This window comes from Ictidomys tridecemlineatus, chromosome 5 (assembly GCF_052094955.1).
Source record: "Ictidomys tridecemlineatus isolate mIctTri1 chromosome 5, mIctTri1.hap1, whole genome shotgun sequence".
Classification (NCBI taxonomy): domain Eukaryota; kingdom Metazoa; phylum Chordata; class Mammalia; order Rodentia; family Sciuridae; genus Ictidomys; species Ictidomys tridecemlineatus.
The window spans coordinates 89,635,110-89,652,993 of NC_135481.1; the positions used below are offsets into that span (position 1 = coordinate 89,635,110).

Below are 17,884 nucleotides of genomic sequence, written 5' to 3' on the forward strand. Positions count from 1 at the left end.
GCGCACATGCAGAGATGATACACCAATATGAAATGCAATGAAGTGTGACTGATGCAACATCACCGACCTGCTGAGAAGGCAGTGGGGCCTTGTGAGGAGGGGCTGAATGCAGGTGAGTGGGGAGGACATCAAGAAGGCCACACAGAGGAAGAGGCTGTTAAGAGGCTCTGAATATCAAAGGTACTGAGGGAAATGATTAATTTAATCATTGATTTCCTCATGTCATAGAGACTCTGTTCACCTGTATGCTACTCTACTGTTGAGATTTTTGACTATTGAGGGTGCTCACAGGATGACACGTGTGACACTGATAGTGAGCATATGTGTGAATGCATATACACATGCACACCCCACTGCTCCCCAATCTCCTCCTGGTATGTTGGGGCCTTTCCATCCCATTGCATCCTCCAAAGCTGGACACACACCATGTTGGTCTCATTTTGCAGCCCTGACCCTGCACTAACAGCCCACCCTCCCAGAGGGACTTAGAAAGTCCCCTTCTGAGCAGCTTTGTTATTCCCCTTCTCCTTTCAGAGCCTCAGCCCCATACCTGTGGGGTGTTCCTCATTTTCCTCCACTGAGGCCAAGCCCCAGAGGCTTGTGGGAAGGGAGCAGATGGTGGGAGTGTGGGAAGTGAATGGGGAAGACAGCAGAGACTGGAGGCAGACATTTTTTTTCCTTTTTTATTCTATACAAGTGGGGAGAAGCCCCTGGGGATACAGGGACAGAGATCTACCCTCCCAGGGGAGGAGACAGGCCCCACCCTGAAGCTCTCTGCAGAGCGAGGCATCAAGGCAGGCACTGAGAGCCTCCCTCTCTCCAGGTTGCTTCCTCCCTTCCAGTCCCTGGCCTCCAGCTCCCCTATGCCTGTTGGACAGGGCTGGCAAGGAGTCTGGGGGAACAGGGATGGATAGGGGTCTGAGTCCTTGTGAGGCACATGTTGAGAGGAAGGCTGGAGAGGAAGGTGTCGTGGCAGCTGTCAGTCTGTTCCTGGCTCACTGGTTCCTGCTGGGGACAAATTCAGGGAACTCTGTTTCCTGGGCAGGGAGAGCCAGCACCCTGTGTTGAATAGATTGAAAGATAGGTGGGAAGGGGTCCTGCCCTCTCACCACTGGCACCTGAGGGGTCAGGGGGCCGTCTTCTATCAGGCTCCAGTTTATCACAGGACTGCGCCCGCCGTGTCCTCTTGGGTTTCAGTGGGGCAGTCCGGCGGCCTGGATCAGGGGGCCCTGAAATGACATTCATAGCAAGCTTGGCATATGTGGGAGATCACAGGCTGGGGTGCCTTTTAAGGGGAACCGATGTGGGCAGCAAGGTCTCTGAGGGTTCCCTGAGCCCCTCACTTAGCCAGGGAAGCAGACCTTGGACTTCAGGCTCCTCTTGGTCTTGCTGTGAGCCCAGCCTCAGCCGGGACTTGTTGACTCCTGGGGCTGTATTCCCAGCCTCGGTCTCCTCCCTGCCTCCTGGTACCTGAGGGGGCCGGCGACCTCTGGGGACAGCTACTGGCTTGGGAGGCCGTGGAGCTAAAGGGGGATCCTGTAGCTGGCAGAGGAAGGAAGGTGCTGGGTTCGTCTCTTGCCCCATCCAAGCACCCTCCCCACCCACCTTGCTGGCCCTCACCTTGGCATTCCTGGCTGGAACCATCCTCTCTGGGAATAAGGCTCCCTCCTTTTCTTCCTCCCCATCTTGGGAGGCTGGGCTAGGGCTCTGGCAGCTGTGGTTGGGGGCACTCTCCTCAGCTGGGGGATGGCAGAGGAGAAGAAGCTACAGGAAAAGGCATGCTTGAAGAGCCCTCCTCGGTGTCCTCCTCTGGGGAAGCCCCATAGGCCAAGACTTTCCCCCTTCAGTTCCATTTGCTCCATCTCTGCCTTTGATGTCCCCTTCTACCCTCCCATGGCCACCTTTCCTTAGCTCCAGGATCACCCTGAGGTCATCACCTCTTGAGGGGCCTCTGGCCTGGATGCCTCTCTTGCAGAGCAGAACCCAGACCCTTTCCTACCAGGGCAGAGCCAGGACATGGGGCCTGTTAGACCCACAGGCATGGCTGCCCATCCAGAGCTGCAGTGCCCCAGGGCTCTGCCAATACTGCAGCCTGAGCCTGACATTCCCAGAACTGTTTGCCAATCTGATTTAGAGACAGTCTCAAGGAGAGTACACTGGCACATGGCTGCCCTCCCCGCGCCTCCTTGCCCCAACTTTTAAGCAGCATGAGTAAACACCTGGCAAATGGAGTCTATATGCGTCACTATGAGGGATGTGTGCAGTGAAGCATCTGCCTATTCTGACTGTGGTTTCCTAAATGAAGGATGCAGCCCTGCTTTGAATACTTGACCCAGTCTGTGTGAGGGATGAGAAATCAGCACAGATGCCCCAGTGCTGGGTTGGCCTTGGAGGATGGGGAAAGCACACAGGCACTGTCATGCCCAGATCAGCTTGGCTCTGGGCACTACAGGGGAGAGAGGAGCAAGGGCCAAAAGGGGCACGAAGGGACTATGGAGACCAGGCAGCCCAAGTCAGACCTGCCTGCCCATCTTTTAACTCCTTCTGGTCCTGTATGTATTAGTCTAGGGGTAGGAGTGGAGGAGGGCAAGGGGGTGTATGTGTCTACAGGAAGATTTTGTCCATGTCAATATTGTCAGGGCTCATATTCCAGGCCTTGGAAATTCAAGTCAATGCTGAGCTGGTCAGCTTTTCTTTATACTTAAGTTACTCTGAACCCAGCAGGAGGGAAATATCATACCTGGAATAGTCCTCCCTCCATTTTATTCCTCCAGTCATGAGACCAGAAAATAAATGACCTATTTAAAATCATGGGTGGCTGAGCAGGACCAATATCCAGGGCGTCTGACCTCCAAAGCAGTGCTCTTGCCCCTCCTTTGGGGCACCTTTCTGAATAACCCGCTGATAGGTCGATGAGGTATTTTTACAGGAGGCTGAAATGTTTGAAATGAGCCTGGCATAGCTGGCACTCCCTAAGGAGTAGAATGGGAACTTCTCTATAGAGGGCACTGCTGTGCTGATGGTGGTCTGAGGTGGCATCTATCCTAGAGAATTTGCTGGAACCATCGATAAAACATTGCTCCTGTCTGTTAGCTGTAGTGAAACCACTTTTGATCTGGAGATGTTTTCTTTGGATGGAACTGTTTGTCTCTTTTGAATGTAGCTTTGTAAAATACCCTTAAACATTTTCATTGACTTCTCACTGCCCCATGTTGGTGGGAAATTCCCCAGCTCAGAAGCCACAGCTTTTGTTTCTTTGGACATGCCCTGGATATTTGGTGCTGCTGCCTGGGAAGGGGCTCTCCATACCTATGTGCCATGTGGCCTCTGCTCGCCGCATGGCACTGAAGCTTGGCTTGGAGCTTTGAGGGGGAGGGGGTGGCTTCCAGGCTCCAGGCCCTGGAATGGAAGGAGATGGGAAAGGGAAAGGAAGAAAGAGAAAGGGCAAATTAGGAGGGGTTCCTGAGAGAAGGGTCAAAGGAGGGGAGCAAGGATGAGCAATCTCACCTGCATCATCTGAAGAGCGCCTTTTCTGCCAAGCCTGGGTGCTGTCATCCAGGTCTGGGCCTGTGCCCTGAAAGAATGGGTAAGTCAGATCAGGTCATGAGAAAAGCCCCCTCCATGGGGGACTGCAATTGACAAATGGTTTCTGCTCTGGCATCTCATGTCATTTTCATGTCACTACTTCCTAGATACTTGGACTATGTTTCCCAAGTGGCACCCATACCATCCTGGGGGCACAAGAAATGGCTTACACAAATTAACATACTTCTATCTTAATAGATAGATGTTTATTCTATGTATAATAGAAAAATAACTTATACAAAGTGCCTGAGATTTTAAAGATGATAACGCTTATGTCCAGACTAAGTTTAAAAAAAGGTGAATTGATTTAAATAAAAATATTACATAAATACTAATTCAGGTGGCACATGGATAAGGTGAAAATCAGTCATAAATGGGCTGCAATCAAGTTACCAAAGTTTGGGAAGAAGAGCACTAGAGGTGAGTAGTTTTATGACTCCTCCAACCACGTATTTTACAATATCCAAGAGGTTTAGTAGCTAGTCCCAAATTCCATGGCAAGCATGGGTAGTGCAGAGAACTGCAGCCAACAGCTTCCAACTCCAAAGCACCTGCATTCTCTGTGGAATCACCAGCAATGAGGGAGCAGGAAGGGGGATGGTGGACAGGGACCCACAGGACCCTCAGCTTGTAGTACCAGGTTCCTCTCACCTCTCGTTTCCCGTCGAAGCTCCAACCCTTGGCTCTTCCCAATCCAGGAAGGGCAACACCATGGGCCCTTGGCTGCTGTGCTGTCCCAGGAACTGGGTCCCCCTCCCCTGGCTCTGACCCTTCGGTGCCCTGGAACAAGGTCTCTTGTTTACAAGCAGTTCCTGATGGAGAAGGAACTACACGGGCAGCAGGGGAGCAGTGGGAGCACCCCCCACCCCACTGAGTCACTGGCCCTGGGGAGGCCCTGCCATGACCCTGAGAGAAGTCCTTCCAATGTCATCATTTTTCATACAGCACTCCTGGCATGCTCTGGACTACCAGATACTAGTCCATTCTCAAGGAAAGGAGAATTGGAATGACCAGTGCTCCTCAGTACCTTGAGCCCTAACATTCTCCCATTAATGTTGGGGTGATGTTAGCAAATGGGCTATGTGAGGGACAGGAGAAAGGGAGGACGCAGCACCTCCTGCCTGACTTACCATCTTCCTACGGAAGGAAGGTCCCCTTCCCCCACCAAATCCAGGGAGGAGGCTGGTTTCTTCCTCTGGGCTCCAGCAGGGAGAAGAGTTATTGCCGAGGCTCGGGGGGTCTGGGCTGGGAGGGCTCTCCTGAGTTGGGGGTGGGGGTGGGGGTGGAGGAAGGAGGAGTCCAGCAGTGGGGGACCCTGGTCCCCTGTCCCCCTTGAAGCTCCGGGGCCTCCGAAAATGAAACAGGCCTCGGCGCCTCTTCTTCTGGAGTGGAGGCAGTGGTGCCTCTGAGAGGCCTGGCCGAACAGTCCTCAGAGTCCTGGGGTAGCTGGGCAGAGTTGGGGTGAGTTAGTGACAAACGCTAGATGCAGAGCCCAGAGTGGTGCTGGTGTTGGTTCATCCTGGGTCTAATGAATATCCCATTTCTCTCTTTCATCTGGTCTCTCCTGCTGCCCTGTGCGCCTTTCCACTTCCTTAGTTCTCAGAGGAGGTGGTGTCCTTTTCTTCCCCATCATAAACCTCCAGTAGTCTGTTTCCCTTAAATTGACTCTCTCCTCCCAGACTGCCTACCCCCTCGCCTTGGCAACAATTTTTTCTCCTCCAAGTGTCCTGGCTTTTTCCTGGACATATCCTAGGGAGTCTGTGTAAGACAAAGATGGAGGCCACTGGCCTCAGGGCCTCATACTACTAATGGGCCACCCATCCCAGGGCCTTTCACCCCCTGCCCTGTCCCTACCATCCCAATCTGGTAGTTCATGCTGGCTCCATCCTTTTTAACTGTCATGAGGAGACTTAGAGGCATAGGAGTTAAAGGATGTGGGAGAAGGATAAAAATGTGGAAAAATGTCCCAGAGAGACTGTTGTGGGGACACTGTTGTTGGAGAGACTTCAGGGGAATTGGGAGGATAGGAACTGAAAATGGGAGTGTGTCTAGGCATCATACCTGGAACTTTCATCCATGACCCTTCGGCTGAAAAAGTCCTCTAGCCCCTCATCTAGGCGGCTGGCCATTCCATTCTCCTGACGAGTCCCAGGTACTGGTACCTGCTAAGAGGAAGAGTCCTGTGGGATAGCTCATCTGGGTCAGAAGTCCCACCTCCCAACCTCTCAGAGCCTTCCCTTTGGACTTGGCCCAATGGAAATTTAGACTTTGATTCACCTAGGCATTTCCTAAGCTTGGTGGCTCTTGGCTTTGTCCTTCATAAAAATTAGAATGTTACTGCCTGGTAGACAGAGATTTCTTTCTTTTTTTGACATGGGGTCTTGCTGTGTTGCCAGGCTGGTCTTGAACTCATGGGCTCAGGAAATCCTCCTGCCTCAGCCTCCTGAGTAGCTGGGTACCACCATCCCTAGCTAGATGGAGATTTATTATCTGCAATAAGGTCTAGCTCCCATCTAAAATGGATAATCCCTTAACTGTTTAATGGCTTGCTTGGTCTCCTGCCCAATTCCCCAAAGCTAATATCTCTGGCATCTAGGTCCTAAAGCTGGAATCCCTGACAATAGCATTGCTAAGGAAAGTCAGTCCTTTGTAAGGTCTTTGGGACTCACACTGGGCCGACCTGGTCCTGGTGGGGTGGTCCTGGGGGGCCGGGGCCTCCCTTGTGTTTGATGCTTTAGTTTATAACCATGAGTAGGCAGCTCAGATAGACCTTCCCAGGAGCCACTAGCTGAAGGCTGGCTGCCCCCGAGTCCTGAGAACCAGCCAGGGGGGATCCCCAGGCTCCCCAGTTGGCTTTCCATGTCCTGAGGGCTCCCACCTGTGGGTACAGCAGCATTAGAGGGACTAGCAGGAGGGATAGGAGAAGAGAGGATGCAGAGACAGAGAAGAAAGGGAAAGGGGGCCTAGGGAAGGCATAGGAGCCCGGAGGACATGAGAACTGAGGCTGGGGACTCACTGATGAAGGCAGACACCGGTCGGATCTTGCGGCAGCGTTTCTGCTTTTTGATGGCCATGGTGTCCTGCAGAAATGGACACAGGATGGGGCCAGGGCTCAAGAACCCTTGACTGGAGCCTCTTACTCCTCATTAAAGCCTTTTCTTTGGAGTTTATCCTCCCTCCTGCTGCTCAGGGGGCTGAGGCATTGGGACCAGGGAAGAGGCTGGGCTGGATTGGGTTTGAGGGGAGGCCAGGCACAGAGAGGTAGAGAGTGGAATCTTGGGAGGGGGCAAAGTAGTATAGGTTCAAAGGCAGGACCCAGGTTAAGGGGGGGGTGGCTCACGATGTTGGTCCCAAGTTCATCATCTGTGGTCTCCTCGTGGTCATGGTTCCGGCCTCGGCCTCTGGAGGACAGATCCTGCCCTTGGCCCAGCCCCCCTGGTGGATCTGATAGTGTCCTTAACTGGGTCAAGTGCCGGGCCTGGGAAAGGATAGGTGTGACTAGGATCCCAAGGAAGCTGCCCACCTCTCAGGGATATGGGAGGTTGGGATGGGGTGATACAAGGTGGAGGGCATGCCCCAGTCTGGCCAGGTTCAGAAGACTTACCAGGCTCTTGTGGGAGTGGTACAGCTCCTGCAGGATCTCATCCACTATGGAGTTGGTCAAGTAGGTGACAACTGAGAGCTTCACCTCACTGTAGGCATAGGTGGGGCTGCTCAGTCACCCCTCGTCTGGCACAGAGCCTCAGCCCCTCCCTACCGCAGATGCCTGAGAGAATGGGTCAGTGGGCTTGGCTGCCCATGGAGAATGTGGCTGCTATAGAAGGCATCTTTTGTCTACCACAGTCATGTCTCCACAAACATATGTCTAGTTCCAGCCCTCGTGTATGTGGTCAAAGAGGAATTGAAGGAGGAGCAAGGAGGTTCTAGGTCAGGAGCCCCAGTGGAACAGAGCTAGGTGAACTTGGGTGCTGAATAAACCTTGAAAGTGTAGAAACCTGTACTTCTTGAGCCTGGCTGTTTCAGATTCATTTAGTTATTTGCTTTGGTGAGTGGTGGCACCCAGACCCAGAGTGAAAGCACTTTAGGGAAAATGAAGACAGGGAGGAAGAGAACATGGCATCCAGGTGTCTGACATACATCACTTTGCTCATGTCTTTGAGGAAGTTGGGTTTTGTTTCTAGGAAACAATTCCTGGTATATGTATGTGGGTACATGCTGTATATACCTGTTTGTGTACCACCGGGGCTTCTAAACCCCAGCTCAGCACTTATGAATACTAGGGCAAAGATCAGTCAGATTCTAAATAGCAAGGTTGCATTTGGTTAAAGATTTATCCCTCACAACAGAGATTATGCCATTCATTATTCATTGCTGATAGTTCCCAAGTCCCTATGCACTCTGAGCCAAGTCCAGCCCTACCCCCAGCCCCATGCTCTTTCTCACTCCAGCTTGTTCTGAATGTCCTGTCCCGCCTGCTCCAGCAGTGCCCCTCGGATGAAGTTCCGAGGCACAGTGACGCGCTCTGCCACATTGCTCAGCATCTTATTGTGCCCCTCAGCCACCCGCATGGCTACGGGGCATAACTCTTGTGTTAGGCTGACCATGGATTCCAGGATCACCTAGTGTGGGGAGAAGGGAGGCCAGAGTCCCAAGGGGAGCAGTCAGGGCAGGCACTTCAGTGCAAGAAACGTTAGCCTGTCTATTCCAGTTCCCCATGGTGACACTGAGGGACCTGCCTAAGGTCACAGATCTGTTAGAGCCTTGGACACTCAGGCTTCCCTACCTCATAATCAGTGCTTCTTCTATCCTACCACATAGACAGGGGGAGAAACAGTCCCAGGATCAGAATTCAGAGAAGGGGAGGTTACAGTTTAGGGTCCAAGGTCAAAGCTAGCAGAAACATCCAAGCCCCATATTGTTGTAATGCTTTTGCACAGGGGTACTGTGGGTAGTCTCAACTGTGCATTTCCTTTTTACCCTCCCTCTGACTTCAATTCTTAGCTTTGGACATTGGTCAACACTGGGTTCCCATCATGGCCTCCTCCCTTCCCCAGGACTTGCCTGCAGCTCCTTGTCCACAGCCTTGGACACCTCACTGGCTACTGATTCCAGCCTCTGCCGCACAGGTCCGTCATTGGCCAGCACATGGCCCAGCTCATAGAGGCTGGGAAACAGCTATGGAAGGAAGGGGTTAGGTTCAGAGACCAGAATCAGGGCCTAAAAAGTCCCTGGGGGATTTGGGCTAGGAGAGAAGGTGCCTGGACACTCCTGGGTTAGTATGGTTGGCCTTCTTGGGTTCTCCAGACTGTCAGGGAGGGTGGGGCTGCAGAGGGCTCACCGCCCGGGAGTTTTTGGCATCCTTGATGAGGTCCCGAGCGTAGAGCAGCTCATCCTGCACAGGTTCCAAAGGGCACAGCCTCAGTGCCCGCACCTCCTCCTGCACTCGTCCACACAGCCGCTGCAGCATCTGGAGCACAGTGGCAGGATTGTCAGGGGTCCCAGGTCCCTTTGGTCCATGCAACTGGTACTGACATTGGCAGTGGTGGTAGTGATGTCTTTGGGTAGCCCCAGTCTCCCTCTTTAGAATTCCCTTCCTGAATGCTCAGTCAAGTTCCCAGAACCCTGTGCATCTCTTGTCTGGGGCTACTTGTTGTTTTCCCACATATGTTTGGAGCCCATGTTTTGAATACCTTGTCCTTTTGCTTTCCTACATGCTCAATCCAGTTATGTGATTACATGATGCCTCTTCCTACTCCCACCCCATGCACTTCACCACCTTACCCCTGTACCCTGCATGCCCCATGTGTCCCAGAGGGAAACGTTTACTTGCTCGGCGCTGCTGGTCACCAGGCCCTGCTGTAGCCTGAAGGCCTGCTCCTGGGGGCATGTCTGAGAGTGGTTGTTCCTCACCAGGCACCATTGGATCTGGAGACCATGAAGTGGGTAGGATCAGGGCTAAGGTCATGGGCTGCCCTCTGCCCCTTGCTTTCTCACCCTGCTTAAGATAGCACCCTCCACCTTCTGCCAGACGTCCTCCGTGCGCTCAGGGGCACTGCGGTAGGCTTGGGAGATGTCGCTCACCGGGAAGGACATGAAGCGGAGTGTGTGGTTGCTGTGGGACACAGAATGGCTGGGTAGGGCAGGACCCCTGCTCCCCAAAGCCCACTCCTTGTGCATCATTTCCCCTCTTTCATGGTCCTTCCTTACACTTCTGTGGAGAAGACTGGTTGGGGCTGGGGTAGTTTAGGCCTGATCCTGGCAAGGGGAGGCAGGGGGCTTGGATCAGGGCAGGGCCTTGGTCCACTTACCTCTCCAGTGCCCTTGCAATATCCAGGAAGCCCAGGGCAGATGTATTGTTCCGATCCCATAGGATAGTTCTGAGGGAAGGTGAGCACTGGTTTGTCACCCCTTCCTCTAAAGCCCTCCCTCCTTTCCTGACTTAGTGATAGTTCTGGGATGGGGGTCTTCCAAAGGTTGGAATACAGGGCATTGAGGCAAGAATGTGTACATACATATGTGTGTGTTGTGGGGGGTTGGAATTTTGGGTCAGAGAGTCCAGGTGTGGATCTCACCTGAGGGAGGAATTTATCTGCAGGGCCTTAGACAGCATCTTGGCCCCGATGTCCTCCATGCCATTGCCGCTCAGATCCACTTTGGCCAGGCAGGTGTTACTTCCCAGAGCATTGATGAGGATGCTGGTACGGAGCTTCAGTCGGGAGTCTGCCACTGACAGTGACTGCAGGGACTGAATGGGCAAGCAGGGGTTGGGTCCAGTCCCCACAGTCCCCTGCCACTGGAGGTCCCCTCCTAGGCCCAGTCACTCACACAGTCCTCTTCCTGGATCAGTTGAACCAGCTTGTGGAGGATCTCCTCCAGGGTCCTGTGGGGGAGTTGGGGCTCAGAGCAGAAGGGGAAGGGGCTGGGGTCATACTATTGAAGGAGGAGAGAGGTGGCCAGGGGTAATACAGTGAGCCAAGAGGATGGGTGGATGAAAGAATGAGGATCTCTGGGCGTGGGAAGGGGGCCTCACTTGGCCTTGACATTGAAGTTCTTGCCCAGGAACAGGTGCTTGAGGGACTTGTTCTTGCCAAGTGCAGGCACCAGGGTCAGGAGGTCCGAGTCGAACCCTGGTCAGTAGATGGCACAGGCCTGGCCTTGAGGCCCGAGGCTAACTGGGGTCCCCTCAGGGCTTCTTCCCTTTGTTCAAAGAGGTGCTCCTACTCACCATTGTCTGACAGATCTAGGCTGCCCACACAGGTGACAGCCCCCAGCTGCTCCTGCAAGGCCTGGGCTCCTGCTGAGCGGAGCTGCAGAGACAGGGTAGAGCAGGGAAGGCCGGGGTTGGGGTAAGAGATGGAGTGGGGGAATAGGGAACCTTTAATCCTCATAGATAAGAGTAGTAATGCCAGGGTTCCAAGGTCACACGAGGTTGTGGGTATAAGACCAGGGAGGTCCTTTATCTATACCCCATCCTTTTTCAAGGCTCTCTCTCTCTCCCTGTCAGAAAGACTGCTATTCCTTAGACAGCTTGCTCCTGCCCTCTGCTGGAAAAGCCTGGTATCTCCCACCCACCAAAGCTTTAGGTGGGGAGAACACAATGGTCTCTGGAAAAAGGGCCAGAGAGAGGAAGCAGAGGTGTGATCAGGGCAAAGGGTTGCCGAGGAGTAACACAGAGGTGAGAGGTGAGATGGAGCCAGGGTTTGACTCTGGTTGGAGAAATGAACACTGGGTGACAGGTGAGGATTTACCTCACAGCTGCTGAGGTCCAGGTGCAAATCACTGAGGTGACTGTTGAGGGAGAGGCCCTGAAGTAGTGCCCTGTAGGAGGAAGGTCAGTAGGCCCACATTTACCCTTCCTCTAGGTCCCTTTGGTTCCCTTGGACACCCCCAACCCTGCACCCACCAGACCTGAGGGCCTCCAGGGGCAGCCTTGTGGTTGATAGGTTGACGTGGCTCAGTGTGTAGGCGCTGCTGAAGAACTGCTTGAAGGCTGGTGGGGCCTCCCGGCCCTTCCTGTGGAGATCCCTGAGGTCAGCAAGGGAGGGGGATGACCACAGTTTGCCCCGTCCCTCCCTGCCCCTCCTGCCCCCACCTGTGGGAACAGCTGTTGCGAGCCAGGTTGAGGTAGGTGAGGTGGGAGCAGCAGCCATGAAGCAGGGCACCCAGAAGCTGTGGTGAGAGACATGGGGGGCCTCAGAGGGGCCAGGAGTGAGGAGTGTGGTGGGTCAAGGACTCCCTCCGCCCTCCCTACCAAGGTCTGGGAGGTTCCCTTCCTGAGAGGGCCCACTGTGGATGCACACTCAGCTTCTTAAAGCCTCAGTTTTGTCCTCTGTAGAAAGTGTGTCCATTCCCTGTCTGGTTCCCTGGACTATGGAGAGGCTCACAGGCAGTGGATGTGTAAAGCAGGGCCACCACTATTCCTAAGGTGTCTTTACTCAAGTTAGGGGAAACATCCTTTCCCACCAGTGGAGACTCAGCCCTAGGCTAGGGTGCACAGCTGGGTAATGGAGTGAGGGCTGGCTTTTGGCATAGCAAGTGCAATCTCGAGACCTGGATATAGTGCACATAGGTATGAGCTACTGCTAAACTCATCCTGGCAGCCTGCCCACCTCTGTACTCAGAGAAGGGGCAGGGGTGAGACAGAGACCCATCATAGCCTCCCCAAATCCCCTCAGCCTGGCACTCCCCGTCACCAACCCCTCACCAAGTCAACAGCACAGTCAGTCCCCGACAGGTCCAGGTGCACCAGGGCATTGGGCTGGGCCAGGAAACTGTACAGAGCCTTAGGAAGAAAGGACAGACAGGCTACAGGAGAAGAGATGATAGAGTCTCTCTAACCCCAGGGGCAACAGGGTGAAAACTCCCTGGCCCTGAATCCTGAGCATGCTTCTGCAAAGGGTGGGGCTAACATTCTGTGGACTCACATTGGCTTCGTCGGTGGCGAGCAGCCCAGGGTTCTTGCTCAGGTCCAGGTATCGAAGGGAGCTGGCGAAGGCCGGGTTGGCCCCAAATGTCTGGCCCAGTGCCTGGAGCCCTGAGCACAGCGAGCACTGGGCTGGGTTGGCCCTCATCCCCACCTCTTCCCCTCAATACATGACCCTTCCCCATTTCTAAATGTGGCTATTTTCCACCCTCAATCCCTGGAATGGTATGTGGATGTGTGGGTGCACCTCTGAGGCTCAGCATCACAGGGAGCACTTGGGGGAGGTCAGCAATCAGAGGTTAGGGGTTCTGGTGTGAGTACCTCGGGGGGAAATGGCAGTCTTGGCCAAGCACAGCTTGGTGAGGCCAGTGGGGAAGCAGAGTAGCTGCTGGCTCAGACTGAGGAAACCTGAGGAGTGGAGAGAATGGGCCCAGTGAGAGCTGGGCAGTAGGTGCAGGTGGTGTAGAGTCAAATGGGGGCTTGAGTAGGGTGCAGGCCTGGGGTCAAGGATAGAAATGCTGGGACAGGGGCTACCATCAGGCTGAAGAGCCACTGTTCAGACCCGGGTTGGGCTCTGGGCTAGGACAGGGGTCTGCATTGTGGTGGGATAGAATTCAGGGCTGGGGCTCACCCTTGTCCTCGATGGGGTTGTGGGACAGAGTGAGGGCATGCAGCACACAGCTCCCGTTCTCCCCAAACACCCCGGCCAGCTTCTGGACAAAGTCCCTTCGGGGAAGGGGAGGAAGGATTTGTCCGGAGCTGAGCCCCAGGTCCCAACCCGTGGGCTTCCCCTCCTCCTCTACCTGCCTGTCTGGCTGGCGCTGCAATGGTCAGAGGCCCTCAGAACAGGGGAGCAGCTTGGGGCCTGCCAGGGACCTTGTCACCTCTCTGGAGTACCTGAGGGCATGCCACACCTTAGGAAGTTGTGCTGAGACAAAGCCCAGCTTTGAGTCGTCAAGACTGCCACCCTGCTTGGCATTTGATGGAAAACAGGGATAAGGTATGGCAAGAACTAGGGAAAGGCCAATGAATTTGGGCATTGGGAGCCTGAGGTCTGAGTTCCAGCTTGATCACTAACTTGCTTTGTGCCCTCTTTGGGTCTCAGCTTCCTTCCTCTTTGGAAAGTGAGGAGCTGGATGAGATAGTTCAGGGACCCCATGCTCTGAGGTTTTAGAACTCTTAAGACTACATGAAGGGGATACCACTGCCCACAGAGGAAGCTGGCCTCACGTCTTAAGTCCAGCATTGTCCAGCACTAGCTCTTCCAGGCTCCCCGACTTGCTCAGGGTATGTAGCACCTGTTCTAGAACTTCTGAACCCTGAGGACAGAAAGGTTCTAAGATCAGGAGCCAAGGAGGACACTCCCCTGCCCTCCCCTCTCTCCTACTTCCTACCAGCCGCAGGTCTTTGCAGTAGAGTTTGGTAAACCACTGGTTGTAGGCCAGGGCTGCCACCATTAGGGCCAAATCTCTGTGGGGATAGTGAAGAGAGGAGGAAGTGGTAAGTAGGTGGCTGGGGTAGGAAAGAAGAGACCAATGATGGGGAAAGATGGCTAGATAGCAGTGGAGTTGGGAGTGTGGAGTTGGGGAGATAGAGCAGGGGCTGGGTGGGACCAGAAAGGAGATCCTGGGAAGGGCCAGGGTTGAACAGAGGTGGGGAATTTAGGGGTTGAGTCTCTGCCCCAACTGCTTACCGGCTCTCTAAGTGGCTGAAATCCAGAAGATTGAACTCGCGGTTATCCTCAGCATGGTAAATGGTATCCACATCCTTGGAGAGATGGAACTAGCTCACACCTGCTCCCCACCCCCTCATCTGCTCCTCCCTCCAGGTCCCACTGGCTCCCTGCTAAGTCCCTGCTCAACGCACCCATTGCACCTCCTCACGGCAGTGCAGCCCATTGTAGTCACACAGGGCAGCATAGGTCTCGGAGAAGCCACCTGTGGAGAGGAGATGGACTGGCTCTGTGAAGGGCAAGGGGATGTGAAACAGCTTGGGGTTCAAGGTCACCATATGTGCTAGTATCCTAGGTTCCTGCTACATCATGAAGTTCCTGCGATCCGGGAACATCAAGGCAGGCAAAGACTCCTCAAGGCAAAATCCCATGCACAAAGGGCTCTGGACATGGGGCAGAGTGACCTGGATCCCACATTCCTTGTGTTTGCCCCTGCTCACCACACACACTATGGGTGGTAGATGTTGAAGTCTCAGAGTTGGGGGATGTGTCTCGGGGGCCCTCAGGTGTGTCCACATTTCCACGTCGGATCAAACACCTGGAAAATGAACAAATCATCCAAGAGTGGGATCGAAAGAGGCTCTCAATTATTTCCCCCGTTATAGCTTTTGTACCCCCAGGAAAAAGCAGGAGGGGAATATGAGCACTCTTTTTCTAGGTTGTCTAGTTGTCTAAGTTTCATTGTTGTCTAATCTTTTGAGATACCCCTTGTTTGCCACTCACCCAGGGCCAGGGCAGACCTTGGAGAGGGCAGAGCTCACATGTCGCGTCACCTGGTCCACGCTCTCAGCTGATGGCAGTCGCATGCTCACCATGCCGCGCTCCGTCTCCACCAGGATCTGGGGGGAGGGAGCGGCAGAGCCTTAGATATTGACTCCCTCCTCCAGTTGGCCCAATAGTGGGATGCAGAACCCTGGTGATCACCTGGTTCTGACTGAGCGTGTTGAAGGCACGGATCTCCAGGACATTGAAGGAGCTCTCCACCTGGAGGGATGGAGATGCTCAGTTCCTGATTAGGACCTTGTTGCCAGGCTGAGAAGGGAGCATGCTAGTCTTCTCTGCTCAACTCACCTTGGCAGGGACTTTAAGGGGGAAGAGGTGGAGGCGCCAGGAGGTCAGGGCCTGCAGAGAAGAGTATCAGCTGCTCATGGCAGCTGCCTGGGCCCTGGTGATCCTGCTTTCCTTTAGCCTCCTCAACTCTGCTCTTGGAGTCTCCTTTTCTTTCCTGCCCTACCTTAGGTTCCTAGACATCAGCCCAGCCCGCCCTGCCCCTCCCCCAGGCTTTATCTCCTCAGCTGTTCTCCCATTTCTGTCTCTCCTGTCTAGCTCCCTACAGCTCAGTTGCTCTCACCAACTCCCTTCACCCCACCAAGATCAATGCCCTCACCAGCACTCGGTCCTCAAACTTCTTGGGTTTTGTCTCTAGCTTCACTCGATGTTGCTGGAGCACAGCCCCTTGGCTCAGGCACCTCCGGATGCTGTCTGCAGATGGGTGGGGGCCTGCTCAGAGCTCCCCTCACCCTGGCCACCCCCACTCCCTCAGGGTTGTTCAGATAGAGGCAGAGGCAGGGGCAGATTAGAGGAGAGAGAAACAGGGACAAAGAAGTATGGGACAGAGACTTTTCCTTCATGGGTGACTTTTCCTATTGGAGAGGGAATGTAGAATGGAGAAAACTCTGGCTCCTGATGTCCCTGAGTTAGGGGACAGTAGCTGAGTGGCACTGCCTGTGGGAGGGTATGTCTTACACCTCTGAGGGTGTGAAGGATTTCTCCAGCCCATCAACACATACACAGTGAGTCAGTATGTGGGGGTGTGGGGGTGTCCCCTGACTGTATCCTAGGTGGTCTGGGTGTGGGAGTCTGACTTTACTACAACTGTGTATGTATGCCTTCTGACAATGCCAGGGAGCCTGAGTGTGGCATTGGCAGGGACAGAGAAGTGTGAATGAGTCTGCTGGCTTGCTACTGTGAAAGGGCACAGTGCCAGACAGTTCGTGTGTGTGTGTGTGTGTGTGTGTGTGTGTGTGTATGTATGTGTGTGTTGGTGGTGGTGGGGGAAGGATTTAATGTTTAAATGAGCCCCATACCCACATACCCATTTGCTGGCAGAACCATTCGGATATCCCATAGTGTGCATATGTACACGTGTGCAGTGGGGGTACATGTGTGTGGTGGAGGTACAGTTTCTGTAAAGATGTGTATACACACATCTCATGATTGTGATCCAGTGTGTGAGGGTATCTGTGGGAAATCGCCACAGTGCATCATGGCTCTTAGCATCCTTGAGCTCCTGCTCTCTGCGTGGGCTAGCCTGTGCTCAGCCTCTGGGGTCAGGGTTGTGGCACTGCTGGGGGTTGGGGCAGGCCTTGGTTTGGGCGAAGTATGAGAACCTATGAAACCAGAAGAGGCTTTGAAGTGTGGGTGGTGGGTAATGAGAAGAGGGCAGGTTGGGAAGGGGGCTGTTGGAGGTAAGCTGAAGGGACCCTGCTTTTGATTTTAGCTTCAGTCCAGAGCCTCTTTCCTGACTCCCTTCTTTGCCCCGCTGGCCTGGTCGATGCCAGGCATCTAGGGGGCTCTCTCCTGGGTCAGTTCCGGGGCGGGGCCGAGAAGAGGGAGGGTGTTAAGACAAGCAGCGGTCAGGACCAGGGGCAGCTCCCATCGCCTGGCGGGGGCGGGCCTGGCCCCGCCCGGCGGGGGTGGGGGAAAGCAAGGACTCTAAGGAGGGGACACTGGACACCTCACTGAGGGGTGGGTCAGGAACGCTAAGCGTCAGCCCCAGAAAGCGCAAAGGAACTGCACCTGTCACCCAAGAGCGGGACGGGCGGCTCCAGGATAGGAAGGTCCTTGGTAGGGTGAGGCGAGCGGGGCAGAGAAGGATGCTCCGGGGACAGCGATGCCAGAGCTGGGATGCAGGAGTAGGGGTCTGCCTTGGAGCGAGGATGCATGAGGGGGCAGGAGGCGCCGGGCTTGGGTCTGACCGCGGGCAGGAAAGCACTGGTCTGGGATGCTCCCGGACGGGGCGTCCCGGAGACCAAGGCAGCCTCCTACCTTGCAGCTCGCGGGTGAGCTCCACGCTGGCCTTGGCCATGGCGGTCGCTGCTGCTGCTGCTGCTGCTGCTGCTGCTGCTGTTGCTGCAGAGGAGCCGCCGCCGCCTCTGCCGCCGCCGGGGAGCCGCGGCACATGCTAGTCCCGGCTCCGGCAGGGCCCGGGCGCTGAGCGCTGCAGCAGCGACCGAGCCCGCTCCAGTCAGGGGCGGCTGCGCGAGCGCTCCTCCCCCCGCCTCGGAGCGCCGGGTCTCCCGCCCCGCCCGGAGAAGTGCTGAACTGAGCATGCGCGCTGCGCTGCCGAACCGCGTGAGACCCCGCGCGCGCTCGCGCCGACCCCTCCTGCGGGCTACCTAGTGAGAGGCCCAGAGCACGTCGCCTGGTGTTTGGGGTATCTCCCGGGCCGAGGACAGCGTTCCTGCTCTCCATACCACCTACTCACTGGGCACCTAGGGCAGAACCCCCAATTTCTTTGTTCATGGGCCTGGGTACACCTCCTTGGGCCATTCTTGCAGAGCCCCTCCCTTCCCCCCCCCCCCAGCTCAGGACCCATTCAGCTCGTCCTTGCTGACCCTGGAGGGAACTCCAAACCAAGGGCG

General features: G+C 54.9%; 1 protein-coding gene and 1 long non-coding RNA gene across 19 annotated transcripts in view; one reads left to right on the plus strand and one right to left on the minus strand.

Moving 5' to 3' along the window:
- LOC106145317 (uncharacterized) overlaps positions 1–17,884 on the plus strand; it is a 57,850-nt gene that overhangs the window by 2,549 nt on the left and 37,417 nt on the right. The gene's annotated exons all lie outside the window — the stretch shown is intronic.
- On the minus strand, positions 658–17,775 carry Carmil3 (capping protein regulator and myosin 1 linker 3). Of its 17 annotated transcripts, none has more exons than XM_078050292.1 (41): positions 17,289–17,770; positions 17,040–17,142; positions 15,628–15,722; positions 15,312–15,362; positions 15,165–15,224; positions 14,964–15,079; positions 14,681–14,778; positions 14,375–14,445; positions 14,202–14,275; positions 13,903–13,978; positions 13,739–13,827; positions 13,140–13,234; positions 12,830–12,916; positions 12,510–12,619; positions 12,290–12,367; positions 11,678–11,754; positions 11,494–11,598; positions 11,334–11,403; positions 10,811–10,892; positions 10,616–10,712; positions 10,411–10,465; positions 10,158–10,330; positions 9,894–9,962; positions 9,604–9,697; positions 9,412–9,510; positions 8,924–9,052; positions 8,647–8,760; positions 8,029–8,204; positions 7,190–7,277; positions 6,926–7,063; positions 6,602–6,665; positions 6,255–6,463; positions 5,647–5,750; positions 4,716–5,031; positions 4,237–4,365; positions 3,508–3,574; positions 3,310–3,399; positions 1,621–1,739; positions 1,362–1,536; positions 1,110–1,229; positions 658–1,008 (listed from the first exon to the last, which is right to left on the minus strand). In XM_078050292.1, the coding sequence occupies exons 1-41, from the start codon at positions 17,712–17,714 to the stop codon at positions 980–982; spliced, it is 4,617 nt and encodes a 1,538-aa protein (XP_077906418.1). In that variant the 5' UTR covers positions 17,715–17,770; the 3' UTR covers positions 658–979. The 17 variants fall into 17 exon arrangements, with proteins under 17 accessions (XP_077906418.1, XP_077906416.1, XP_077906417.1 ...); XM_078050290.1 differs by having other exon boundaries at positions 1,362–1,542; positions 5,647–5,747; positions 17,289–17,768; XM_078050291.1 differs by having other exon boundaries at positions 658–1,005; positions 1,362–1,542; positions 17,289–17,768.

Coding starts and splice junctions, on each gene's coding strand:
- Carmil3 (XM_078050289.1), bottom strand. CDS start 17,714: ATGGAGAGCAGGAACGCTGTCCTCGGCCCGGGAGATACCCCAAACACC. Junction 5,032..5,646: donor GTCATGGATGAAAGTTCCAG/GTATGATGCCTA, acceptor AACTCTGCCCAG/CTACCCCAGGACTCTGAGGA. Junction 3,400..3,507: donor GCGCTCTTCAGATGATGCAG/GTGAGATTGCTC, acceptor CTTCCATTCCAG/GGCCTGGAGCCTGGAAGCCA.